Source organism: Erinaceus europaeus, chromosome 5, assembly GCF_950295315.1.
Source record: "Erinaceus europaeus chromosome 5, mEriEur2.1, whole genome shotgun sequence".
In the NCBI taxonomy this organism is placed as follows: domain Eukaryota; kingdom Metazoa; phylum Chordata; class Mammalia; order Eulipotyphla; family Erinaceidae; genus Erinaceus; species Erinaceus europaeus.
The window spans coordinates 59,778,490-59,805,747 of record NC_080166.1 but is presented as its reverse complement, the minus strand read 5'-3'; the positions used below and the strand labels follow the sequence as shown (position 1 = coordinate 59,805,747).

Here is a 27,258-nt window from a genome sequence, read left to right as displayed (position 1 = left end):
AGAGAGAGAGGAGAGAGAGAGGGGAGAGAGAGAAAGGAGAGAGGAGAGAGAGAGGAGAAAGAGAGGAGAGAGGAGAGAGAGATAGGAGAGACAGAGGAGAGAGAGGGGGGAGAGAGAGGAGAGAGATAGAGGAGAGAGAGGAGAAAGAGAGGAGAGAGAAGAGAGAGAGGGGAGAGAGGAGAGAGAGGAGAGAGGAGAGAGAGGAGAAAGAGAGGAGAGAGAGGAGAGAGAGAGAAGAGAGAGGAGAGAGAGAAGAGAGAGGAAAGAGAGAGGAGAGAGGGGGAGGAGAGAGAGAGGAGAGAGAGAGAGAGAGAGAGAGAGGAGAGAGAGAGGAAAAAGGAGAGATGGCAGAGCACCACACTCTTACCCACAGAGCTTCCCACTGTCCATAATGTTCCCATGTGGTATTTAAGCTTCTATAAACCTAGATTAAGGGTGGGGAGACAGCACAATAGTGATGCAAAGAGACTCTCATGTCTGAGGCTCCAAAGTCCCAGGTTCAATCCCCTGTACTGCCACAAGCCAGAGCTCTGGTGAATAAAATTATACAAAACTACACAAAATTTTAGGATAAATTTTAGGAACAGAGGCTTGTTTTAATTGTGTGTTCACATAGCCTAGAAAAAAAAAACACATTAAATTGCTTTAGGGTGGCAACACTTGCATGCTTAGCAGGCAGAGCCAGGAGCTAACTCAATGTAAGAACACAGGAACTGCAGGTCCGAGGCCTCAGAAACAACAAGGTCAATCAATCCCTGAGACTGACAGGTGCAGAAGTGAGCAGTTCTCTGTTCTCTTTCCCCCTCTCTCATAAAAACTAGTAAATGTTTTTCGAAAAGGGAAATACAAATGCACTGAAAAAAGCCTTTTGTCATGAAAGGCTAAGTGTGAGCTGAGAAGAGTATGAACTGGAATGTTACCTCAACTGCTTTCTGGATATCTGGCAAATCATTTCACATTCTTGGAGTTCAGATTTATCATAGGTAATATGGAGGCAACCATTTTGTTTCACAAGGTTATTATAAAAACCGTTTGAGAAGATAAACGGTTGGAGCACAGTTTTATCAACTGTCAACTGCTCTACAAATATCACATATAAAATATCATTTCCCAAATAAACTTTCCTGTAAGAGTTGGGGGTATGGATCCATCTGCCAACACCCATGTGTGAAGTAATTATAGAAACCAGACCTCCACCTTCTGCTGCCCAAACAGCATTTTGACCCATACTCCCCATGAGGGAGAAGTGACAGGGGAAGATGACCAGCTGGTTCTGAACTCCAACTCCACCAGGACCCAGAGAGAAAATAAGAAAAAGGGAGGGACATTTGGATATAGTAATAGATGTGTATGTGACTTGGAAAGGAAAAGAAGAGGGACCTTTTAAGGGGGGGGATTATATACAAATATAGACAGATAGTTGTAAAAATAACAGTTAGCTCATATCTGCAACCTTGAGAGAATGGCTGTAGCTTCCAAAGAAGGGGACGGGGGGGGACGCAGAACTGGTGGTGGGAACGGTGCAGAATTATACCTTGTAATTTTATAAATCAATATTAAATCACCGGGACTCAGGCTGTAGCACAGCGGGTTAAGCGCAGGTGGCGCAAAGCACAAGGACCGGCATAAGGATCCCGGTTCGAACCCCGGCTCCCCACCTGCAGGGGAGTCGCTTCACAGGCGGTGAAGCAGGTCTGCAGGTGTCTATCTTTCTCTCCTCCTCTCTGTCTTCCCCTCCTCTCTCCATTTCTCTCTGTCCTATCCAACAACGACAACAACAATAATAACTACAACAATAAAACAACAAGGGCAACAAAAGGGAATAAATAAAATAAAAAAAAGAAAAAAAGTATTAAATCACCAACAGATACAAAATAAATTATAAACATAAAAAATAAACCTTGGCAGACAAGCAAACAAAAAAGGTTTCCTATTAAAAGTAAAATATTCTGGGCTAGGGAGATAGCAAAATGGTTATGTTAAAGAATTTCATGCCCAAGACTCTGAGGTCCCAGATTCAAGCCACAACACCACCATAAGCCAGAGCTGAGCAGTGCTCTAGCCTCTCTAGATTGCTCTCCTTTCTCTCCGTATTTCTCTTGTTTAAAAAAATGAAAGTATTTTTAGGAAGTGACTGAAATGTTCTATGTGTCAGCAGGTGACTTGTATGATGGGTACAATTCCCTGAACCAAAAGATAAAATAAAAAGAAGTTCATAACTTTTTAAATAATAAAATGTTCTGGAAGTCATGAGTTAGCTCAACTAGTAAAATGCACATTTTTACCATGTATGAGGACCTTGGTTGGAACCTGTGTCCATCACAAGGGCACCATAAGCTGTTGCATAAGAGGGGGAGTTACATGGATGGTGGACAGTGCTGTGCTGTCTCTCGTCTCTCTGCCCCTCTCTACTGCTACTGGACATTGGAAGAAGAAAAAGTGGCCCAACTATTCCTAAGACTTTATGAGGCCTCTGCTAATTGCTGGTATTATGGGTGGGGGACAGAACTCTGGTGGTAGGTGCAGTGTGGAAATATTCCCTAGTAATCTTATAGTATTGTAAATCATTATTAAATTGATAATTTAGAAAAAGAAAAGAAAAAAAGCCTACTGGGAGTCGTGGCACTGTTCAGGATGCAGCCAATAAGAACCAACCATGAATTGGCCCAGTGAATAAGTATACTAAGACATATCTGTTAATTCCCAATGTGTCTATGTTAAACTTACCTGTCCTAATGCCCAGCTATCTCCAAATACCTGGGCATTTCTCACTTCCAAGTTATTAGATGTGGTCATATCATTGGAAGTGCACTTGTCAAAATTTCCACATAGTCCTGAGAGTTTGTTCTAAAGATAAGAAAAATCACATGAGAGCCTATGCATTCACTTCAACATTTAAGGAAGAGCTCATATTCACAAAGCATTTTTAAAGATTTAAAATGCTACTTTTTAAGAAAGTTTTCAACAATCTAGCATGCTGGGGTGGAGGAGAAAAACAGTTGGGAGAAGTGTGAGGTGTGGTAGCCTCCCCCTTGGAAAGATGTACCCCAGTGACAGCTAGAGTGCTGCCACAACATTCAATTAAAATGTGTCTCCCAATGGTGGGAGACCACATAGTTTTTACTATACTTTGTTATTTTTGTAAACCTATCAAACAAGTTTTAGCATTCCATATATTGCATCAATTCACACTTACCATTGCCTCAACGTCCACACAACTAATGACATTAATCAACTTGGAAAAGTATAGTCCAAACAGCACAGTGTGTACTTGCATATATGTTTATAAAATGAATGATCCAGGGCTGGCAAGACAGTTTAATGATTGTGCAAAAGATTTTCACACCTGAGCCTCTGAGGTTCCAGATGCAATTCCCCACACCACCTAAAGCCAGAACTGAGCCAGTGCTCCAGTGTCTCTCTTTCTCTCTCTGCCTATGACTCTTTTTTGAAATTTATTTATTGGGGAAGTCTGTCTCTTTCTATGTGTGTGTGTATATCTCTTTCTTTTTCATTAAAAAATTAAATAAATCAAAACATTTTATTAAAAAATGAATGATCAAAGACAACAGGTGCTGTAAGGATCTGCAGCATCATATATTTAAAAAAAACTATGTGTTTCTCTAGGTCAAGTAGCCAAAATATTCATAATCCAAGTTCCAAAGAAAAAGTTGACAGCTTTACTTATATAGCATGTCACCAGGAGACAGAACACATCTATTGTGTCTTTTCCCCCTATGGAGATTTCTGGGGCTTGGTGTCTGCATGATGAATCCACCACTCTGCAGCCATTCCCCCCTTTCTTTCTTTTCTTTTCTCTTAAATTTTTATTGATAAAATGGAAACACTGACAAGGCCATAGGATAATACAGGTACAATTACACACAGTTCCTTCCCTATCTCCCACTTTCATCTGAATTTATGGATATCTCTATCCAGTAAATAAATAAAGATAATGCAAAAAGAAAGGAAAAGAGAGAGAGAGAGAGAAGTTGACCGTAGTAACTTCAGAAAACTACATGCTGAGATGAAGTTAAAAAAAAAACACCTGAGAGTCTGGCAGTAGTGCAACGGGTTAAGCGCATGTGGCACAAAGCACAGGGACCGGCTTAAGGATCCCGGTTTGAGCCCCAGGCTCCCCACCTGCAGAGGAGTCACTTCACAGGTGGTGAAGCAGGTCTGCAGGTGTCTGTCTTTCTCTCCCCCTCTCTGTCTTCTCCTCCTCTCTTTTTTGAAATTTATTTATTGGGGAAGTCTGTCTCTTTCAACAATGACGACATCAACAATAACCACAACAATAAAAGCAATAAGGGCAACAAAAAGGGAGTAAATAAATATTTTTTAAAAAACACCTGTGCACAGCACTATTCTCTTGTTGATACAGTTCTTCATTAGTTAGTGATTCTGATAATATAACCAAGTTCTGAAAAAGAAACATCAGTCCTCTGATTGTCATGAGATATTGAAAGGTAACTATAATTTTAGATCTTGCATCTTGAATTGATCTGCCAAAAAGGCTGACCTACCTTCCACTGTGGTCCAACTTTGATATGAATGGTTGTCTTTTTATCCCAAAGAATAGTGATATCTTTTTCTGGAAAGTATATTACTATGTAGTGTCCTGCTTTCCAGAGCTGGTGTGTAGGATTATCTTCCAGAAAAAACCCTGATAGTTTCTTCAAAAAATTATAATAAATAAAAAATTAATTCCATATACTCTAACCAGAATGCAAACATTAAAAGGTTAATATCCAACAGTAAGTATCTGTATACTAGTTTTCTTGTCTTTTCTGAATTCTGTAATAAAGGATAAAGCAAACATATAAAGTAGCAAATATAAAAAATCTGTAACCAGGCACAAACTTCTTAAATTTACTCAACATGAAAAACATAAGCAAAGGGGAAAAGGTGTTCCAGTGTGAGAAAACTGTATTAGGAAGGCGATCCAGCCAGCAGAGCACAGGAGTTGCATATGTGACAACAGGTTGGGTCCTAGTACCATATATGGCAGTTAGTTAAGGTGAAATAACATCTGGCACTCCCACTAAAGAATTTTAGTGCATACTCCCAGAGGGGGATAAATGATAGGGGGAAGATGACCAGAGGGCTCTGAACTCCAACTCCATCAGGACCCAGAGAGAGAAGAGGAAAAAGGGAGGGACATTTGGAGGTAGTAATAGATGTAGGTGTGACTTAGAAATGAAGAGAAGATGGGACCATGGAGGGGATGGGCAAATCTACACAAATATAGACAGACAGTTGTAGGAATAGTAGTTAACCCATTTCTGCAACCTTGGGAGAATTGCTGTAGCTTCCCATGGAGGGGTTGGGGCTTCAGTACTCTGATAGTGGGAATGGTACAAAGTTGTGCCCTGTTATTCTAATTTTGTAAATCAATATTAAATCACTAATAAAATTTAAAAAATAAATGAATAAATAAATAAAATAACATCTGGCTTCTCTCAGTAAATAAACGAATCTCTAAAACTAAGTAAATGAAATAAAGCATAAATAAGATCATGGAAATTGAGAACATTAGAGGAATATGCAATTGATGTAGAGATTCTACACAGATGATCTACACAGACCACTGACTGCTTAAAATCAATGGATCAGGGTGAATGACTGTCAGAAAGCACAATGCAGGTATGTAGATATACAAGGTATATATATACATGCTGACAGACTGAGACAGAAAGAAAGGGGATCTAAATTGCCATTAAAGGGAGTTAGGAGATATCTTAAAAGTAATACAAGATAAGAGGCCTGGGAGGTGGCACACCTGGTTGAGTGAACATACTACACTGCACAAGGATGCTGGTTCAAGTCCCCCGGTCCCCAGCTGCATGGGGAAAGCTTCACTTTGGTGAAGCAGGGCTGTAGCTCCCTATCCATCCATCCATCCATCCATCCATCCATCCATCCATCCATCCATCCATCCCATCCATCCATTCTATCCATCCATCCATCCTATCCATCCATCCTATCCATCCATCCATCCATCCATCCATCCATCCATCCATCCATCCATCCATCCACCTACTGTTCTATCTATCTACCTACTATCTATCTTTCTTCCTTTCTATTTCCCCTTCCCTCTCGATTTCTCTGTTTCTACTCAATAAATAAAAAAATACATAAAAATAATGTAAAAAAAATAAAAGGAATTGGATATATACTCATCAGTGAGAGGCCACAGATAGGAAGAGAGAAAAATCTGGGAGTGAGAATGAAGAAATCATTCTAGAGACCAGATGATTCAAGCCCCTGATCCCCACTTGCTGGGAAAAGCTTCACAAGTGATGAAGCAGGGCTGTATGTGTCTCTCCCTCTCTCCTTTATCTCCTCCTCCACTCTCAATTTCAGCCTCTATCCAATAATAAATGAATAAAATATTTTTTTGCCTCCAGGGTTATCACATAGGGCTCAGTGCCTTTTCCTTTTTGTTGCCCTTCTTGTTTATCTTCATCATTGTTGTTATTATTATTGTTTTTATTGCTGTCATTGTTGTTGGATAAGACATAGAAATGGAGAGAGGAGGGAAAGACAGAGAGGGGGAGAGAAAGATAGACACCTACAGACCTGCTTCACCGCTTGTGAAGTGACTCCCCTGCAGGTGGGGAGCCAGGGCTAGAACTGGGATCCTTGTTTAGGTCCTTGCGCATCACACCACCTGCGCTTAACACGCTGCGCTACCGCCTGGCCCCCGTAATAAAAATTGTTTAAGAAATCATTCTAAACAAGAAAGACTCACTGCGATAGAAGTTTAGGGGACAGGAAGCCCAAGATTTGTTGTGGTTAAGGAGAATAAAAATAGACTAACACCTGGGTTCCATGAAAAGTCACAGTGGGAAACCCTTTGCAACCTACTTAACCTGTACAGGCAAGGACTATTACTCCATGAGCACAATGAACCCAGTATAGGCTTTGCAAGAGGAAAGTGACAAACCGCAAATTCATATGAAAAGAAATTAATGTCTGTGGTACAAAGTGTAATACTTGGGAGAAACTGGAATTGGAAGTCATTAAGAAGATTCAAAGTGACTTTAGACTACAGTTAGAATAAGCAAAGCTCTCTATAAGCAGGGGTTAATCCCTAGAAAAGATTACATTCTCATTGGCTTTAAAACTTAACTCATCTATTAACTTCAGAGCTATTTAGTTAAATGAAAATTAAATACATTTACCCAGAAGCAAAATGAAATCATGAAGAAAATATGGAAACCTTTGGTTATTCTTTTTCCCTGGAATGATAATAAAAATTTGGTTTGGGTGCTCACTTCAGCAACACATAGATTAAAATTGAAATGATACAGAGAAGATTAGCATGGCCCCTGCGCAAGGATGACACGCAAATTCGTGAAGTGTTCCATATTTTGGGGGGGAGCCGGGAGGTAGCGCAGCAGATTAAGTGCAGGTGGCGCAAAGCACAAGGATCCTGGTTCAAGCCCCTGGCTCCCCACCTGCAGGGAAGTCAATTCACAAGCAGTGAAGCAGGTCTGTAGGTGTCTATCTGTCTCTCCCTCTGTCTACCCTCCTCTCTCAATTTCTCTCTGTCCTACCCAACAATGACATCAATAACAACAACAACAAAACAACAAGGGCAACAAAAGGGAATAAATAAATCTTTTTTAAAAAGTAAAAAAAAAAATCTGGTTTGGGAATATCTTCTAGATATTTTTAGAAATATCCCAGAGGGAAAAAAATTAAATCATCTTAGTCCCATTGATAAGGAGTCTTCAGTCTCCTACATCAAGCTCAGACACATAACGGCTCATTCTATCATAGTATGTAACCGTATTTACCCTAAATATAATATTAGTGACTCTTTCTAGCCCATTTCCTTCTGTTCTCGGATACCAAGTGGGATTGTGAGGGCAAAGTTTCAGTGCCTATGAGGATAGGTACCTACAAAGACTAAATCTGGCATCTCTTTGTTCCCTTGTGTGCAAAACAACAGTAAATCCACACCATGCTAAGTCAGGAGAGATCATGAAACAGAGTAAGACAAATGTTTCCAGTTTTGAACAAGGAGATGACCCTGAATTTTCATAGTTCACTAGACTCCATCAAATGTGTACCTTGCCTGGCCTCTGGTCCTCTTCACCCAAAAGCCCATTTTTATAGTTTTCAGTAGCTTTCTATTATTTTTTAAAATAATTTTATTTATTTATTTATTTCCCCTTTTGTTGCTCTTGTTTTTTATTTTTGTTGTAGTTATTGTTGTTGATATTGTTGTTGTTGGATTGGACACAGAGAAATGGAGAGGGGAGGAGAAGATAGAGAGGGGGAGAGAAAGATAGACACCTGCAGACCTGCTTCAGGGCCTGTGAAGCGATCCCCCTGCAGGTGGGGAGCTGGGGGCTTGAACTGGGATCTTTCCACAGGTCCTTGTGCTTTGTGCCATGTGCGCTTAACCTGCTGAGCTACTGCCCGACTCCCAGCTTTCTATTATTATTCCACCTGTCTTCGGCTTTATGGGATGTCTTAGCACTGCTTCACTATTAGAGCCATGAAAGATGCCCCTCTGTCAAGTATATGACCAAAGTCTTTGCAGCTCAAAGTGTGACTTGTGCAGATAAGGTGGTAGTGCATCAGGCTAAAAGCAAGTGGCACGAAGCGAAAGGACCCGCACAAGGATCTTGGTTGGAACCCCTGGCTCTCCACCTGCGGAGCGATTCATAGGTGGTGAAGCAGGTCTGCAGGTGTTTGTCTTTTTCTCCCCCGTCTTCCCTCCTCTCTCAATTTCTCTCTGTCCTATCCAACAAAAACAAGGGCAACAAAAATGGGGAAAATGGCCTTCAGGAGCAGAGGATCTGTAGTGCAGGCACCTAGCCCTAACAATGAGACTGGAGGCAAAAAAAAAAAAAAAGTGTGACTGGTGTGTTTATTATACTTTCCTGCACTAACCAGTCCACAGGCCTCACCTTCCACGGTGACAAGCCACAATTAAGAAAGGGAAGGAGATTACCTGTGGTTTCTGTGTCCTTTGTAAGCCTGAGAATATGTTTATGACTTTTCCTGCTACAGTCCCCTTAGACTGACTCACATACAAAATAAAAACAAAATTAATTTTTATCAGTGTCACTAAGGCTTCCTTCAGTGTGGTTTTGCATCAATTACCCTAATGGAAAACTACATCTTTTGGGGACCAGGCGGTGGTGCACCTGGTTAAGCACTCACATTACAATGTGCAAGGACCCAGGTTTAAGCCCCTGGTCCCCACTTGCAGGGGGAAAAACTTCACAAGTAGTGAAGCAGGGCTGTAGGTATCTCTCTGTCTCTTTCCCACTCTGCCTTCCCTCTCAATTTCTCTCTGCCTTTATCCAATAATAAATCAATAAAAATAGAATTAAAAAATGAAAAGTAAATCTATTTTCCTACGGAGGGAAAATTCTTCGTTTTTATTCAGTAGGGCAGTTTACTGCAAAATTTTGTAATCTTCTCTGGTCAGAAGGAGATGTAGTGAATCTTTCTTTTCAGATTAGGAAGGAAAGGTATTATAAGAGTGAGGGAAGGAGAACTAGCCAAGTAGCTCACTTGGCTAGTGTTCTGCTTTACTGAGTGTATGACTCAGGTTCCAGCCTGGCCTCACCAGGTTGAAGGAGGCTCCGTGCTATGATGTCTTCACCTCTCTCTACCTCTGTCTTTGAGAAAATAAAAATTTAACCCCGAGCAGGAAGATGTACAGGTGACCAAAAAGGGAAAAAAAAATTTAAAAGAAGGGGGTATTATACACTGCCCCAAAATAAAGATCTTCACTTGAGATGATAAATTATGACGTTTTAACTCAACGTCATCATGTTAGAAATAGAAGTTGTAAGTGTGGAGAGTTGAAGCATTTAGTACTCCAGCTAACCAGTCAATTCACGCTGCGTTGTGCATCTGTGATGAAATTGAAATCGTGTGATTCTCTAAGGCTGTTTCCTCCCCACCGTGAGTGACCCAGCTGTCACAGTGGAAATAGTGCTTAATTTGAATTTTGAGGGAAAAATAGTTCAAACTAGATTGCTCATCAAACTATTTCTCTTTGATGTTGGGTAGTTGCCATCTCCCCCTGGCTTCTGCTTAACCATATGCCTATATAGGGATTTTACTGATCCAAAGCCATTTTTAAAAATATTTGTTTATTTTTTTTCCTTTTTGTTGCCTTTGTTGTTTTCATTGTTGTTGTAGTTATTGTTGTTGTTGATGTCGTCATTGTTGATGTCGTCGTTGTTGGATAGGACAGAGAGAAAATGGAGAGAGGAGGGGAAGACAGAGAGGGGGAGAGAAAGACAGACACCTGCAGACCTGTTTCATCACCGGTGAAGCGACTCCCCTGCATGTGGGGAGCCAGCGGCTCGAACCCGGATCCTTACACCGGTCTGCGCTTTGCGCCACGTGCGCTAAACCTGCTGCACTACTGCCAAACTCCCTCATCAAACTATTTCTATGAAATTTCCCCTTTTTATTTCATCCTTCACAGTCTAAATAAAGGAGACTGACCAGCACCTGCACACAGGTAAAACTGCCCAGTTGAATTACACAGAGCTATAATTCAAAAATGAATCCCAGTGTCCTTACAAGAGCATTTGTGATATTTTATTTATTATTGAATACAGACAGAGAGAAATTTAGAGGGGAGATGTAGATAGAGAGCAATAAAGACACCTGTAGCCCTGCTTCACCATTCGTGAAGCTTTCCCCCTGCAGATGGGGACCAAGGGCTTGAACCTGGGTCCTTGCACACTGCAATATTAGTGCTTAACTAGGTGTACCACTGCCTGACCCCTGAAATGTATTTTTTTTCAAATTGAGAGGACACAAAAATAAGTGAGAGACAAGGGCCTCAACTCTCACAGAACCAGTGAAGGACACACTAGTAATTTCACTGACGTTTGATGCTTGTGAAGGTTGGTGACTAGATGTTGGTATGCTTTTAAAAACCCCTTCTGTTTCATTTGGTTTAAATCCCCCCTGCTTAACACTGCATTCTATTTACATAACCACTGTATTCTATTTACATAACCACTGCCATCTATTTACATAAATCACTTTTACATTTACATAAAGCACCACCTTCCCTCCAGGGCATTGGTGGTTTAGTGGTAGAATTCTCACCTGCTCCACCCCCTCTCCTTGTCACACCCTGATTTTCACCAGTCACTTTTCTCTCCACCCTCTCTGCGTCACATCCTGTTCACACCCTACTTGGGAAGTATATATAAAGACAACACTGTTCGTTTTAGTTAGTTGTTAGTTTAGTCTAGCTTGGTATAGATTGCTCTGCGACCTGCATGAATAAAGAGATACTGCATACAGCTCAACCATGAGTCCCTGGTCGTCTGTCTCCCGTCAATGAAGCTCAGCCCGGCAACTAGAGGCATGAGAACCTCTTGAGGGAGATAATATGAGACCTATCACATAAACTGGACTGGGTCTAGGAGACAGTATAATGGTTCTGAAAAGGGCTTTCATGTCCGAGGCTCTGAAGTTCCAGGTTCAAGCCCCCACAATGCCATAGCCAGAACTGAGCAGTGAGAGTGTTGGTTGTCTGAGGCAGGATGGTAGAAATGGACTTAAGTTGGGGTGAGAGTGTTTTGCAGACACCCATCCCAGGAAGATGAGAAACTGTGCCCACAGGTCAGTAACTGTGCTATAAAGCATTACCCCTCTGATAAAATGATTAGCAATGAGAATATAAAAAGAGTAAGTTGACGAGAATATGCACACATATGTTGTGCTTCAACCACGAAGATCTGAAATTGAAGCAATACTATAATGCAATGTATTTCAATTTTAAAGAGAAACAGTTAAATGAAAAAAGGATCGGGAGTTGGGCAGTAGCGCAGTGGGTTAAGCACATGTGGCGCAAAGCACAAGGAGTGGCATAAGGATCCCAGTTCGAGCCCCCAACCACCTGCAGGGGAGTCGCTTCACAGGCGGTGAAGCAGGTGTCTATCTTTCTCTCCCCCTCTCTGTCTTCCCCATCTCTCTACATTTCTCTATTTCCTATCCAACAATGATGACATCAAAAATAATAATAACTACAACAATAATAAAAAAGGCAACAAAAAGGAAATAAGTAAATATTTTTAAAAAAGGATCAATGGGGAGTCGGGCTGTAGCGCAGCAGGTTAAGCGCAGGTGGCGCAAAGCACAAAGACCGGCATAAGGATCCCGGTTCGAACCCCGGCTCCCCACCTGCAGGGGAATCTCTTCACAGGCGGTGAAGCAGGTCTGCAGGTGTCTATCTTTCTCTCCTCCTCTCTGTCTTCCCCTCCTCTCTCCATTTCTCTCTGTCCTATCCAACAACGACAACAACAATAATAACTACAACAATAAAACAACAAGGGCAACAAAAGGGAATAAATAAATTAAATAAATATAAAAAATTTTTTAAAAAAGGATCAATGATGTTTAAGAAAGAGTAGAGTGAAGGGAGCAGCAGAAAAACTAATAAGGACTAATAAGGGTCCAGGTGGTGGCACACCTGCTTGAGTTATAATGCACAAGGACCCAGGTTCAAGCCCCTGGTCCCCACCTGCAGGGGGAAAGCTTTGTTGAGTGATGAAGCAGGGCTACAGGTCTCTCTCTCTCTCTCTCTCTCTCTCTCCCACATTGTCTCCCCTTTCCCTATCAATTCTGTCCCTATCCAGTAAATAAATGAAGATAATTTAATTTTTTTAAAAAAGAATAAAAGTTTTAGTTGTTGAACATAGGCTTGAAGCGGGTAGTGATAAAGGCTGAGACAGGACAAGTGCACACACAGGTTAGGCCTGGGAAGAGCAATAGGAGGTCATTCTAGGATTTGAAGCATCAAGGTATCAGGAGATTAAATTCCAATGCTATAAAATACTACCTTGCCTGCAGTGAGACAGAATGGCTTAGAAGGTATAGACTAAAACTAGAAAAATGAGGATAGTGTGGAGATTCTTAATTCAACATAGTGGGTGATTATTACCAAAGACCCAGATGATGGGGGGGGGGCAGATAAAGAAAGGAGGAGATGATTGGGATAGGGTGAAATGAATTATAAATAAAATCAGCAAGTCAAGTATGATTTACTGAAACCTTTGGAAGTGACAAATAACAATAATGTGGATCTCGTAACAAGTTCCAGAGAAAAGTGCCCCAAATTGTTGCAATTTTATTTTCACGTATTTTCAGAACAAGTTAAAATGACCCTAATAAAAACAATTCACTTGGCAAAAAAACAAAACAAAAAAAACCAGTTCACTTGTGGTAATAGGTATAGGTGTGATTTCAAAAGGAAAGGAGGATGGGACCTTAATAATCTGGGCAAATATACACAAATATAGACAGGTTGTTGCAGAAATAATAGTCAACCCATATCTGCAACCTTTGGAGAACTGCTGTACCTTCCAATAGAGGGACTGAGAATCCAGAACTCCTGTGGTGTGAACAGTGCGAAGTTGTACTTCTGTAATCTTGTAATGTTGTAAATCAATATTAAAGCACTAATAAATAGAAACATGTGGGTGTGGATCTACCTGCCTCTACCTGCAGACCTCCCCCTTCTGCGCCCCATAAAGAATTTTGGTCCATCTTCCCAGAGGGATAAAGAACGGGGAAGCTTCCGATGGAGGGGGAATGGGACAGGGAACTCTGGTGATGGGAACTGTATGAATTGTACCCCTCTCCTCCCACCATCTTCTCGATCATTATTGAAGTACTACTAATAATTTAAAAAGTTGAAAAATAAGAAGACAAAAAGCAGAACCAAAAATAGAAACAACCCACTGACCTGTTTATGAGGTGCATCATTCAGGTAAATTTCAGTGTCCCCAATGGAAATCAAGACACTTTTAGAACACACAATGTCGTTGTCAAAGCACTTCTTATTCTGGGCAATGATAGATATGCCTGAGTCATCAGCACTCTAGAATGTCAAAAATATTCTGTTTTATTAACACAAGTACCCATTGTGAGTTATTTTGAGTTTTTTGTTGTTGTTGTTGTTGACAAGTCTTAAAAGAGACTAAAATTTGCAACAGAGTATATATACTAAGACTGAAAAACATTTTATCTCTAAAATAAAAATTAGCTTTATTTAACACCTTGAACAAACTTTATAGAAACATGCCAAGGTAGCTCATTCTCTTTTAAAATGTTGCTTTATTCTTTGACATATTTCTTCTAACAAAACTTTTGTCTTCATTTTGTTAAGAGAGTTCAGAGTTATTGATTAGATTCTGATCAACAAATACCCAACAGAATATGTCACTTGAAGTAATTTTGCAATATATATTTCATGAAAGGGAGATTTGTAACAGAAAACAAAAATACGAAGAGCTTTGAGTCTACTAAGAACATTTTGCCACTAAACTGAATAACCTAGGAGAAATTTACAAATTCTTTTTTTTTAATAGTGGTTCAACAAAATTGTAAGATAATGGGGTACAATTCCACACAGTTCCCACCACCAGAGTTCTGTGCCCTATCCCCTCCATTGAAAGCCTCCCTATTTTTTATCCCTCTGGGAGTATGGTCCAAAATTCTTTATGGGGTGCTGAAGGTGGGAGGTCTGGCTTCTATAATTGCTTCTCCACTGGACATGGGCTTTGACAGGTGGATCCATATTCCCATCAGAAATTTACAAATTCCTAGAGTCATACAATAACCCACAACTAATCAGAAGGGAATTAATATTAAATCTTAACACATTAATTTCAAGCAAATAATCTGACACAGTAATCAAATGTCCTGCAAACCCAAATCCCAAGACCAGATGGTTTCACTAATTAAATTGAAACTACATCCTTACTGAATGGATATATATATATGTATATATATATAGCCATATATATATACATATATATATATATCATACATCCAGGAGCTAATATCCAAGATATACAAAAGGTTCATAAAACTCAATAACAAAATTACAAACAATGTTATCAAATATATGGACAGAAGAACTAAGAAGACCCCACCATCTCAGCCACATTAAAATTCCTAATTTTTTAAGGTCACTTGTAGAGAAATTGTGAAGTCTAGCATTAGCTGAGAAAAAAATTCAATTTTAGGTTATCAGAATTTTTTAATTTCAGGAAATACTGTGTTTTAAAACTTTTAACAAATTTTTATTTATTTTCCCTTTTGTTGCCTTTATTGTTTTTATTGTTTGTTGTAGTTATTATTGTTGTCGTCGTTGTTAGATAGGACAGAGAGAAATGGAGAGAGGAGGGGAAGACAGGGGGAGAGAAAGATAGACACCTGCAGACTTGCTTCACCATCTGTGAAGCTATCCCCCTGCAGGTGGGGAGTTGGGGGCTTGAACCAGGATCCTTACGCCAGTCCTTGTGCTTCGAGCCACATGCGCTTAACTAGCTGTGCTACTTAGGCCCAACTCCCTTAGGAAATATTATTTAGTCTTTAACACTCTAAATCTAAACCATTCCTCTCTCACCACACCCTCCCCTCCCTTTTTGCTCTCCCCACTCCATCCACTCTTATTCAAAAACTGTTTCAAGTTTTGTTTCATGGTTTCTTTAGTTTTAAATATATTTTTATTGGATAGAAACAGAAAGAAATTGAGAAAGGAGGAGTAGATAGGGAGAGACACAGAGAGACAACTGCAGCCCTGCTTCACCACTTGTGAAGCTATCCTCCTGCAGGTGGGGACCAGGGACTTGAACCCAGATCCTTGCACACTGTAACGTGTGCACTTAACCAGACGCCTGGTCCATTTCATAGTTTCATGGACAGTCCTCCATAGTTCTCCGGACCCTGAAAATTCATTGTGGAAGATTGTTTTTAAGATTAGATACATGGTTTTTGAAATGTTTTTGATTCTTCCAAAAGTGAAAAGTCACTTAGCTCTAAGATTCTTACTACAAGTTTATCTTGAACTCAAGACACAGTCTTCAAAGGCACTACACATTTCCTGAATCCTTTTCATTTCTAGACATATGGGTCAGTGTTTATTTTTCATGGGAAGAAAAGTCTTTAGAAGTTTGGAAATTTTATAGATCTTGTTATCAGGTCTCCACAGTTATTCCTGTCGTGTGATATGAACACCAGTTCAGTACACCTCTTGGTTAATAACCAAATTATTTCTTTCTTCTTAGCAATTATTACAGCATTGTGTTCAGAGAATAGGTTTTCAATGAATGGAATTGACAGAATAATCAGTCTCCCTTTGTGGTCCTTTTTTTTTTACTTTAAAGGAACTAAAAGAAGCTATTGATTCTTCTCAACCAATCCTCTAAGAAAGCCTTGCCTACATTTTTTTAAAAATCTGAAAAATCCATTTTTTTATATTTATTTATTCCCTTTTCTTGCCCTTGTTGTTTTATTGTTGTAGTTATTTATTATTGATGTCATTGTTGTTGGATAGAACAGAGAGAAATGGAGAGAGGAGGAGAAGACAGAGAGGGGGAGAGAAAGACAGACACCTGCAGACCTGCTTCACCGCTTGTGAAGCGACTCCCCTGCAGGTGGGGAGCCGGGATCCCTATGCAGGTCCTTGCGCTTTGTGCCACCTGTGCTTAACCTGCTGCACTACCGCCCGACTCCCCTAAAGCTATTGATTCTTCTCAACCAATCCTCTAAGAAAGCCTTGCCTACATTTTGAAAAGAAGAAAAGTAAGTGTTACTAAGACGATTATGGCATCATACTAATAAAAAAAAACAAAAGAAGGCTACGCTTTTCTGCTCTTATACATGATTTTCAAAGTAGAAAATACCTAAATAGGGTTTTGTTTTGCCCTTTCTCTTGGGAAGACTTATTTAGACTAAGGGGTAGTAAAGCAGACGGAAGGTAGGGGAAGATAGAAGCAATAAGTGGACTGAAGCAAGACAGAGAAAAGGGAGTAACCCAGGTGAGCTTGAGGCAGCAGAGAGCCGAGCAGAGACTGTCTGAACTGTATGCAATGGCATCAGAGCCACGGAGATGGGAGCGGCTTTATTTCATTACAAACCGTTTCCTCGTGGCCCCCTTGGTAGCCTCATATCTGTACACAGAGGCTGAGGGCTTGTTTATGTTTCACGCTTGTCTCTTTGCTTTGTTTCTTTTTTTTTTAAGTTTTTTAAAAAATATTTATTTATTTATTCCTTTTTGTTGCCCTTGTTGTTTTATTGTTGCGGTCGTTGTTGGAGAGGACAGAGAGAAATGGAAAGAGGAAGGGAAGACAGAGAAGGGGAGAGAAAGACACCTACAGACCTACTTCACCGCCTGTGAAGGGACTCCCCTGCAGGTGGGGAGCTAGGGACTCCAATCGGGATCCTTACGCAGGTCCTAGTGCTTTGCGCCACCTGCGCTTAACCCTCTGCGATACCGCCCCGTTTCTTTCTTTCTCTTCTTCTTTCCTTCCTTCCTTCCTTCCTTCCCCTTCCTTCCCTTTCCTTCCTTCCTTCCTTCTTTCCTTCCTTCCTTCCTTCCTTCCTTCCTTCCTTCCTTCCTTCCTTCCTTCCTCCCTCCCTCCCTCCCTCCCTTCCTTCCTTCCTTTCTTTCTTTCTTTTATTGCCTCCAGGGTTATCGCTGGGACTTGGTGATTGCACTACAAATCCACTGCTCCTGGAGGCTGTATTTTTGTTGTTGCGCTTGTTCTTTTATTATTATTATTTTTTAAAAAATATTTATTTATTTTCCCTTTTGTTGCCCTTGTTGTGTTTTCTTTGTTGTGTTTTGTTGTAGTTATTATTGTTGTTGTTATTGATGTCGTCATTGTTGGATAGGACAGAGAGAAATGGAGAGAGAAGGGGAAGACAGAGAGAGGGAGAGAAAGATAGACACCTGCAGACCTGCTTCACCGCCTGTGAAGCAACTCTCCTGTAGGTGGGGAGCCAGGGGCTTGAACCAGAATCCTTACAACACTTCTTGAGCTTTGTGCCACCTGTGCTTAACCTGATACGCTACTGCCCGACCCCCTTGTTGTGCTTGTTCTTTATCATTGTTGCGCTTGTTGTTTATCATTGTTATTACTGTTGTTGTTGTCATTGTTGGATAAGACAGAGAGAAATCACAAGAGGAGGGGAAGACAGAGGGGGAGAGAAAAACAGACACCTGCAGACCTGCTTCACCGCCTGTGAAGCGACTCCCCTCAGGTGGGGAGCCAGGGCTCAAAATGTGATCCTTTCGCAGGTCCTTAAGCTTTGCAGGTCCTTAAGCTTTGCGCCATGTGCACTAAACCCAGCCCCCTTTGTTTTGTTTCTTAAAGTCCCAGGATAAGTGAGATCATCTAGCATTCGCTTTTCTTTTTCTGACTTGTTTCCCTCTGGTTTTATCCACGCTGTAGCAAAAGGCATGACTTCATCTATTCTTAAAGCTGAGTATTAATTCTCTCTATATTGATATATATTCACAACTTTCTATCCACTCATATATTGTTGTTTCTAAGTCTTGGCTATTAGAAATAACACTGCCAGGAGCTTGGGCTGTAATGCAGTGGGTTAAGCGCACATGGTGCGAAACTCCAGGATCAGTTTAAGGATCCCGGTTTGAGCACCCAACTCCCCACCTGCAGGGGAGGTTGCTTCACAAGCGGTGAAGCAAGTCTCCAGGTGTCTATCTTTCTCTCCCCCTCTCTGTCTCGCCTCCTCTCTATCCAACAATGACAACAGCAATGACAGAAATAATAATAACCACAACAATGATAAAAACAACAAGGGCAATGGAAAGGAAAATAAATATTAAAAAAAAAAAACTGCCCACAAACACAGGTGCACACAGATCTTTTGGGGTGAATTTTTTTGCATTCTTCAGATAGATACCTGGGGTGCTTGGCTATAGTGTACTGAGCTAAGCACAAACCCATTACAGTGATCAAGGACCTGGGTCCAAGTCTTGGTCCCCGCTTGTGGGGAGTGGGGAAGGGAAATGTCACTAGACTTGCTGCAATTGTCTCTTTCTTTCTCCCTATCTTTTCCATTCTTAATTTTCATCTGTCCTATCAAATAAAGGGGGTGAGAGGGGCTGGTGTGGGGATATGGCAGATAGATACCTGCTAAGAAGAATTTGCGTATCATGACAGAGCTGTTTTCAAGTGTGTGTGTGTGTGTGTGTGTGTGTGTGTGTGTGTGTGTGTGTGTGTGTAATCTCTGTGTTCTTTTCTAGAGAGGCTGACCTAGGTCACATGCCTAGTAAAAGTTTGTCAGGTCTTTTTTTTCTCTACATCCTCTCCAAAATTTGTTATTTCTAGTCTTTTGAGTCTAGGCTACTCTCATAGGTGTGATGTGGCTTTTAACTGGTATTTTGACTTATATTTCTCTGAGACTTCTGGGATAAGTGGTTTTGGGAGTATGCATTTCTCTGATAATGGGTGTAAATAAGCATTTCTTGTGTGCCTACTCTTCATCTATATGCCCCCCTTGGTGAAATCTTTTTAAAAATATTTTTATTTATTTATTATTGCATAGAAACAGAGAGAAATTGAGAAGAAAGAGGGAGATAGAGAGGGAGAGAGAAAGATAGACACCTGCAAACCTGCTTCACCACTTATGAAGTTTTCCCCCCTGAAGGTGGGGCCCAGAGGCTTGAACCCAGGTCCTTGTGCATCATAATATGAATGTTCAACCAGGTGTGCCACTACCCAGCCAGCATCCATATTTTTATTTATCATTGGATAGGACAGAGAAAAAGGGGAGATACACAGAGAGGGAGAGAGACAGAGAGACACTTGCAGCCCTGCTCCACCACTCATGAAGCTACCCCCCTGCAGGTGGGGACTGGGGGCTTGAACCTTGTGCACTCTAATGTGTGACCTCTATTGGATGCACCGCCACCTGGCCCCTCCCTTGGAGACATCTTTACGCAGCACTCCTCTTTCAGACACATGTACCCAGGAGTACTTTCTTTCTTTCAGTAGGCAGTCTTCTGTTTTGGTGATTTTTTCCTTTCTTTATGCACAAGCCTTTTAGTTTGATGAACACTATTTGTTTGCCTTTGCTTTTTCTTTCCCTTGTCGTTACTTGAGTGTCCAGGTACTATCTCTAAAACTAATCACGTGGGTACAGTTTTCCACTGTTCTGCAATAGGTTCAAAAACAGAACCAATACAAGAAAAGTGGAAATGTGGCTTTAAGGAAGCAGAGGAAGCAAGTACAGAAGATGCACTGAGAAAAGAAAGATGCTACCATAATGCCAACCAGACTTCCCTGGGCAAAGGACCCCACCAATATGTCCTGGAGTCCCACCTCCCCAGAGCTCCGCCCCACTAAGAAAGAGAGAGACAGGCTGGGAGTATGGATCAGCCTATCAACACTGATGTTCAGCGGGAAAACAATAACAGAAGCCAGACCTTCCACCTTCTGCACCCCATAATGACCCTGGGTCCTTGCTCCCAGAGGGATAAAGAATAGGAAAGCTATCGGGAGAGGGGATGGGATAGGGAGCTCTGGTGGTGGGAATTGTACCCCTCTTATCCTATGTTCTTGTCAGTGTTTCCATTTTACAAATAAATACATTTTAAAATTTTATTTATTTTCCCTTTTGTTGCTCTTTTATTGTTGTAGTAGTTATTGTTGTTGTTATTGATGTCGTCATTGTTAGATAGGACAGAGAGAAATGGAGAGAGGAGGGGAAGACAGAGAGGGGGAGAGAAATATAGACACCTGCAGACCTGCTTCACTGCCTGTGATGCAACTCCCCTGCAGGTGGGGAGCCAGGGGCTCGAACCAGGATCCTTACGCCAGTCCTTACGCTTTGTGCCACATGCGCTTAACCCACTGCACTACCACCCGACTCCTATAAATACATTTTTAAAAAAGAAAAAAGAAAGGAAGGAGCAAATTAACAGAGACTCTTGGAGAAAGACTAAGAAGGAATCTGGACTTTCTGGGAGCTAGTAGTGGGGAGTGGACTGTATTAAAAAATAAAAATAAATTATCCAAAAACATGACAGGAGCCAGGTGGTAGCACACCTGGTTGAGTGCATAGGTTACAGTGCACAGGGACCAGGGTCCAAGCCCCCAGTTCCCACAGTCTCTCTGCCTCTCTCCCTCTCTATTATCCCCTCCCCTCTCAATTTCTTGGTGTCTCTATCCAGTAAATAAAGATAATAGAACATTAATTAATTTAAAAACACATCATGACAACAAAAGTCTATAAAAACATGTTGTAGGAATGAATCTCAGTTAGAAGGACCACCCAGAAGTTGAGGATTAGAGATGCCCAATTTCATTAGGGAACTCATCAGTCTGTAGAGTGCTTAAGGTATAGTAGGAGAGGGGCCAGGCAGTGGCACACCTGGTTAAGTGCACACATTACAGTGCACAAGGACCTGGGTTCAAGCCCCGAGTACCGACTTGCAGGGGGAAAGCTTCCTGGGTGGTAAAGTACAGTGTGCAAGTGTCTCTTTATCTCTTTTTTATCTCCCTCTCCCCTCTCAATTTTTCTTTGTCTCTAGTAAAAATAAGTAAGTAAATAATTTTTTTAGTGAGATAGTAGTAAACGGAACAAAGCAAATTTTAGGAGTGAAGAGTAGAAAGGCGAGCTGACACTCCAATTCATGCAACTTTCAGTGTGGCAGTAAACTCCTAAATTGACATTCTGTGATACTGGAACAACAATAACCAAGACCTGGTCCTTGGCTTGAAAGACTGATTCAGTCTACTATTAGGACTTGAGGGAGGTGGGCAGTAGTGCAGCGGATTAAGTGCTCATGGCGCAAAGCGCAAGGACAGGCACTAGGATCCAAGTTCGAGCCCCTGGCTCCCCACCTGAGGGTAGTCGCTTCACAGGTGGTGAAGCAGGTCTGCAGGTGTCTCTCTTTCTCTTCCCCTCTCTGTCTTCCCTTCCTCTTTCCATGTCTCTCTGTCCTATCCAACAATGATGACATCAACAACAACAATAAAAATTACAGCAATAAAAAGCAAGGGCAACAAAAGGGAATAAGTAAATTAAAAAAAAAAGGACTTGAACAAGAAGGTAAAAATGAATCACAGGAGAAACTGAGATGTGAAGGGCTCAGAAAACATAACATCCAGCAAATTAAAAGAGAAGACTTAAAAGTGTGTAATGGAAATGAGGGTTTGATCCCAAATCAGTCTAACATGCTTTGTAAAAAAGGTTGGTACTTTATGTGTACAAGTCTCTAAACTAATACTTTTTCCAGGTTTCTTAATTTTTGACCTTATCTTCCTGGATGAGAAAAATCCTAAATTAAAATTGCCCTGAAAAAAAGATATTGTCTGAGTGTATACCGCTGTATACCACTGTGCCTTCCGTTTCCTACAAAAGCAATCAAGCAAAAACCCTCTAGGCAACCTCCGTAATAATCTGACTGCCAAATGTATTTTCAGGAATTTATTATTTATGGGACTTAAATTATTCATAAAGATAGTTAATAGTATTACTGAAAGTTTTCAGAACATAAACTGGAGTGCTGTTTAAATTTAGAAGGCTATAAATTTTACTGCTGGGGGTTGGGCGGTAGGTGGCGCAAAGCGCAAGTACCTTCATAAGGATCACCGTTCGAGCCTCCGGGCCCCCCACCTGTAGGGGAGTCGCTTCACAGGTGGTGAAGCAGGTCTGCAGGTGTCTATCTTTCTCTCCCCCTCTCTGTCTTCCCCTCCTCTCTCCATTTCTCTCTGTCCTATCCAACGACGACATCAATAATAACAACAATAATAACTATAAAAATAAAACAACAAGGACAACAAAAGGGTAAATAAATTTAAATTTTTTTTTTAATTTACTGCTTATTTTTTACTTAATAGAATTTATAAAAATGGGAATATATCTAGTGTTTGGAATATGCTGAAAGGACAAAACCATACATAGAATCTAATACTGTGAATGTCTTACTGAGATACAGAATGTATTCAAGATCATCACAGATTACCTTTGCTGGAGAAAAAAAAAGTGCAACTTCCTTGTAAAGATTTTTTCCATTGAGAAGGTTAACTCTGGGATCAATGTTATCTAAATAAAATGTAGGTGTAAGAAAACCCAAACAGTTTTAGAAAGTGTAAGTACGTATTCACCAATTTGTTTGGCTTTGAATGTTAACTCTCTTGGCAACCACCAGGTTCCAGATGCTAGCATGATGCCAACCAGACTTCCCTGGACAGACAATTCCACCAATGTGTCCTGGAGCTCTGCTTCCCCAGAGCCCTTCCCCACTAGGGAAAGAGAGAGATAGGCTGGGAGTATAGATTGACCTGTCAACATCCATGTTCAGCGGGGAAGCAATTACAGAAGCCAGACCTTCCACCTTCTGCATCCCACAAAGCCCCTGGGTCCATACTCCCAGAGGGTTAAAGAATAGGAAAGCTATCAGGGGAGGGGATGGGATACAGAGTTCTGATGGTGTGTGGAGTTGTACTCCTCTTATCCTATGGTTTAGTCAGTGTTTCCTTTTTATAAAAAAAAAATTAAATAAATAAAAAAGAAAAGAAGCAGCAACAACAAAAAAAAGTGTAAGTATTTAACAGAAAGACAAACGTGAGTACTTTCCAAAGCATATCACCTAAGAGAACTGTGTTGTTTGCTTCACCAAAAACATTGCAAAGTTCAGCATATGATTTAGTGTCTTATATTTATATTCAGTAAAATGAATCAGTGAGAACTAAAGTGACTGACATTTTTGAACAGTTACTTTATTTCAGTCACTATCTAAATGTTGACATGAATTTACCTCATTCATCCAAAAGCTACATTAGGAGAGTGGTACAGTTTCTAGCTTCATATTACAAATGAGGAAACAGACATAGGATACTACAAACTAAGCCATCCCACTAATAAGTAATAAAACTTAAAAACGAGTCCAGGAAAGTCAAGAGAGATTACTCAGCCTGAAAGTATAGGGCTAGCATGCTTGAGGCCACAGGAGTCACAAGTTCAATCCTTGGTACTGTATAATCCTAATTTTTCCCCCTTTCTTGGGGGGATCAGTGGTTTACAGTCAACAGTAAGACACAGTCGTTGGTCTATTTCTCAGTTTTCCACATAACAGTCTAACCCCGCACCTAAGTCCTCCTCCACCATAATGTTCCAGGGCCTGAACACTCCCCTTTGGTGCAATACAACAACTATAATCCAATTTGATGGTGTTTTGGTATCTCTCTCTCATGAAGATAAATAAATATTTGAAAGCGTGAACTAAGAAGATTTATTTAAAAAACAGATAAAGACTTTTTATAGGTTTACTCACGATATAGGATGCTGATATATGAGGGACCATCACTCTGGTTTTTCCCACTGTCATTACACAAGGGCAAAGAAAAGTAACCGAGGCCTACCTTTATCAGAAATACTTGGCAATCACTGATATAGTCATACTCCAGCCCATCAAAAGAGTGATAATGCCGATCTCCATAGATGGTACACACCGCTGGGCATGGGTAGTATGTGCAATTGAACATTCCTCGGCGACAAACACTGTCACAAAAAATAGCACTAGTTACCTTGCTAAGAAACTTTGCTTTAGCCAGTGATTTTCAAGTGGTAGAAACATATATATATATATCCAATCCATTCTGATAACATTTACTACATCACAAATTAGGAACATGGCAACCACTTTGTTTAAATGTATTGCCAGAAATCACAAGCAATCCTAGAAATTGTGTCAGGACAGAAAACAGATGATGAAATGAAACATGAAAACAGGCATGCTGATAACCTAAAGACCACAGTGACTTCTATTTGAATATACTGCCTGTGATCCAGGATGTGGTGCAGTGGATACAGCACTGGACTCTTAAGCGTGAGGTCCTGAGTTCAGTCTCTGGCAGTACATGTATCAGAATGATGTCTGGTTCTCTCTCTACCCCCCATCTCTCCTCCTATCTTCTTATGAATAAATAAAATCTTTAAAAAAAAAATAAATGCATTGTATTAGAAGCTATTCATGAACTTGGAATTTTTACCCATGTTTTAAGGAAATTATTTTTCTTTATTTTGGTTTATTTAATTAATTTATTTATGAGAAAGATAGGAGGAGAGAGAGAAAGAACTAGACATCATTCTGGTACATGTGCTGCCAGGGACAGAACTCTGGACCTCACACTTGAGAGTTCAATGCTTTATCTACTGCTTCACCTCTTGGGCCACAGGAAATTATGTTTCTATTATGCACTAAGGTGTTCTCTTGGCTCTTTTCTAAACAAAAGTCATTCCATTAAATATGACCTTCCTTTAGGGAACATTTATCACTTTATCATAAATATGAGATCGATTTCCTATCAAACATTCAAGTTGTAAGGCCAAGAGACAGTTCACCCAGCAGACAGCACACGCCATTGTGTGTGAGGACCTGGGTGTGAGCCCTCTGGTGTCAGTCAAATATGGGAGCACTATGCACAGCAGCAGTGGGAATTTCATGAACAGTGGAGCTGGGCTGTGCTTCCATTTTGTGTGTGTGTGTGTGTGTGTGTGTGTGTGTATGTGTGTGTGTGACTAAAAGGAATAACACACACATACACACACACACACGCGTAACACTAGTTACCTTGCTAAGAAACTTAGCTCTAGCCAGTGATTTTCAAGTGGTAGAAACATACATTTCTTCAGCTAAAAGTGTACATATCTCCAGTCCATTCTGATAACATTTACTACATCATAAATTAAAACAAATTAAAAAGCAATCACTTTGTTTAAATACATTGCCAGAAATCACAAGCAAGCCCGGAAATTGTGTCAGGGCCGAGTTGTGTCTAGGAGCAATGGAATCAGAATGGAGAGAAGTCCCACTAACACTCTGTATTTCACACTTTTCCTCTGAACTGACCAAAGGCATATAAAATCAATGGTGTAGGTGTAATCTTATAGGTAGTAGCTGCCCACCAACTCCTGAATGTTCTCAAAATCTAATTTCTCAGACTTGACTTATTTATTTGCTAAAATCAGTCACATTCAGTGAATGCAAGATGAGGCTGAAGTGAATAAAGTTATGGCCTTGGGAAATCAGCTTAGGAAAATGTCTTTCAAGCTAGTGCTTCTCATTACCAGGTATAGCAAGGTGTAGAAATCACTTCTCCTGAGAGGTACTCCCAATCTTTCCAGATACATGGGCAGCTGTCAGGAACATAACATTTTCCTTTGTGCTCCGCCATTCTACCAAACAAAGAGGTTGGTGTTATTTGGTGCAAATCACCAGTGCCAATGAAGATCAACTGCCATCTTCAGAGCCATCTAGACTGAGTACAACTGTCCTAAGCGTGTTCTATTTGCTGCACAGAGGGTTAAATCCAGTCTCTCCTTGCCCTTTCCTCACATGGTACCTTGAATCATCCCATAAGCCAAGTCTCCTGAGCATTCTGGTACACACCGCCTGCCATTCTAGCATTCTACCATTCAATCTATTCTACCATGGGTTGCCCAGTCGTCTAGATGGGAGATGTCTCGCCTCACCACAGCCCCTGCACTTGGCCAAAGTAACAGTTGCTGTAACAATGCCTATAATTGATAGGTTTCTCATATCTAGTCAAAACTAGAAGATGGCAGAAGAGAACTGCTTTCAAGTACTGCCTGTCTGCCGCACATTGCTTTGAGCGGCGGGGTACATAATGAAGTTGACATTTGTTGTGCAGCAGCCATAAGGCTGGTATGCTACTACATTCGACACTCTGTGAAGTAGATAGCATTTCATTTTTAATATCTCACTTATGTTAATGTGAATGATGTACAGAGAGAAAGAAACAAAGGGTGCGAAACCAGAGCCCTGCTCAGATCTGGCTGATGGTGGTGCTGGGGATTGAACCTGGGACCTCAGAGCCCTAGGCATGAAATTTTTTTTTGTATAACCATTATGCTGTTTCCCCAGCCCATCATATCCATTTTTTAAAAAAGGAAGTTGGTACTTCAAGTTGCTTAGTAACTTTCTTTGAAATACTTCAGCTAGCAAGAAGTAAGGCCAACCCCACCCACAGGGAAAATTTTTCATTAACAATGTTTCTTTGTCTCTGTAAAAATAAAGGGAAAATGGAGGAGTGGGGTAAGGAGAGAAAGAAGGAAGATCAATATATTAATCTATTGCTAATGACACTCTCCATTTCTTTAACCCACAGTGATGGGGTTAAAAATCCAAAGCAAAGTGATGTGTCACATTTATATTTGATGAACTACTAACACTATGGGGAACCCCAAGCAAGCAATACTAGTTAAGCATCTAAAAATAAACTAAAGTCAGGTGGAAGACAAGTTACTATAAACAATTCTATTACACGGCCGGGTGGTGGTGCACCTGGTTAAGCACACACATTACATTCTGCAAGTACCCAGGTTCAAGCCCCTGGTCCTTACCCTCTCAATTTCTCTCTGTCTCTACCCAAAATAAAGATAAAAAAACAGTTTTGTTACAATAAC

At 40.7% G+C, this 27,258-nt stretch overlaps 1 protein-coding gene, 1 long non-coding RNA gene and 1 other non-coding gene across 5 annotated transcripts in view; 2 read left to right on the top strand and 1 right to left on the bottom strand.

Moving 5' to 3' along the window:
* Window positions 1-27,258, top strand: part of LOC132538615 (uncharacterized) — a 720,469-nt gene that overhangs the window by 423,075 nt on the left and 270,136 nt on the right. The window lies entirely within an intron of this gene.
* OTOGL (otogelin like) overlaps window positions 1-27,258 on the bottom strand; it is a 188,069-nt gene that overhangs the window by 88,074 nt on the left and 72,737 nt on the right. For both annotated transcript variants that reach the window (XM_007525648.2, XM_007525649.2), the window contains exons 24-28: window positions 25,900-26,007; window positions 24,192-24,330; window positions 13,751-13,885; window positions 4,527-4,676; window positions 2,728-2,847 (exon numbers count right to left, since the gene is read on the bottom strand). In XM_007525648.2, coding sequence (XP_007525710.2) covers window positions 2,728-2,847; window positions 4,527-4,676; window positions 13,751-13,885; window positions 24,192-24,330; window positions 25,900-26,007 — 652 coding nt within the window. The remainder of the gene's footprint in view (window positions 1-2,727; window positions 2,848-4,526; window positions 4,677-13,750; window positions 13,886-24,191; window positions 24,331-25,899; window positions 26,008-27,258) is intronic.
* Window positions 7,273-7,379, top strand: LOC132538795 (U6 spliceosomal RNA). Its single transcript, XR_009550118.1, has one exon. It is a non-coding gene; the product is annotated as a U6 spliceosomal RNA (small nuclear RNA).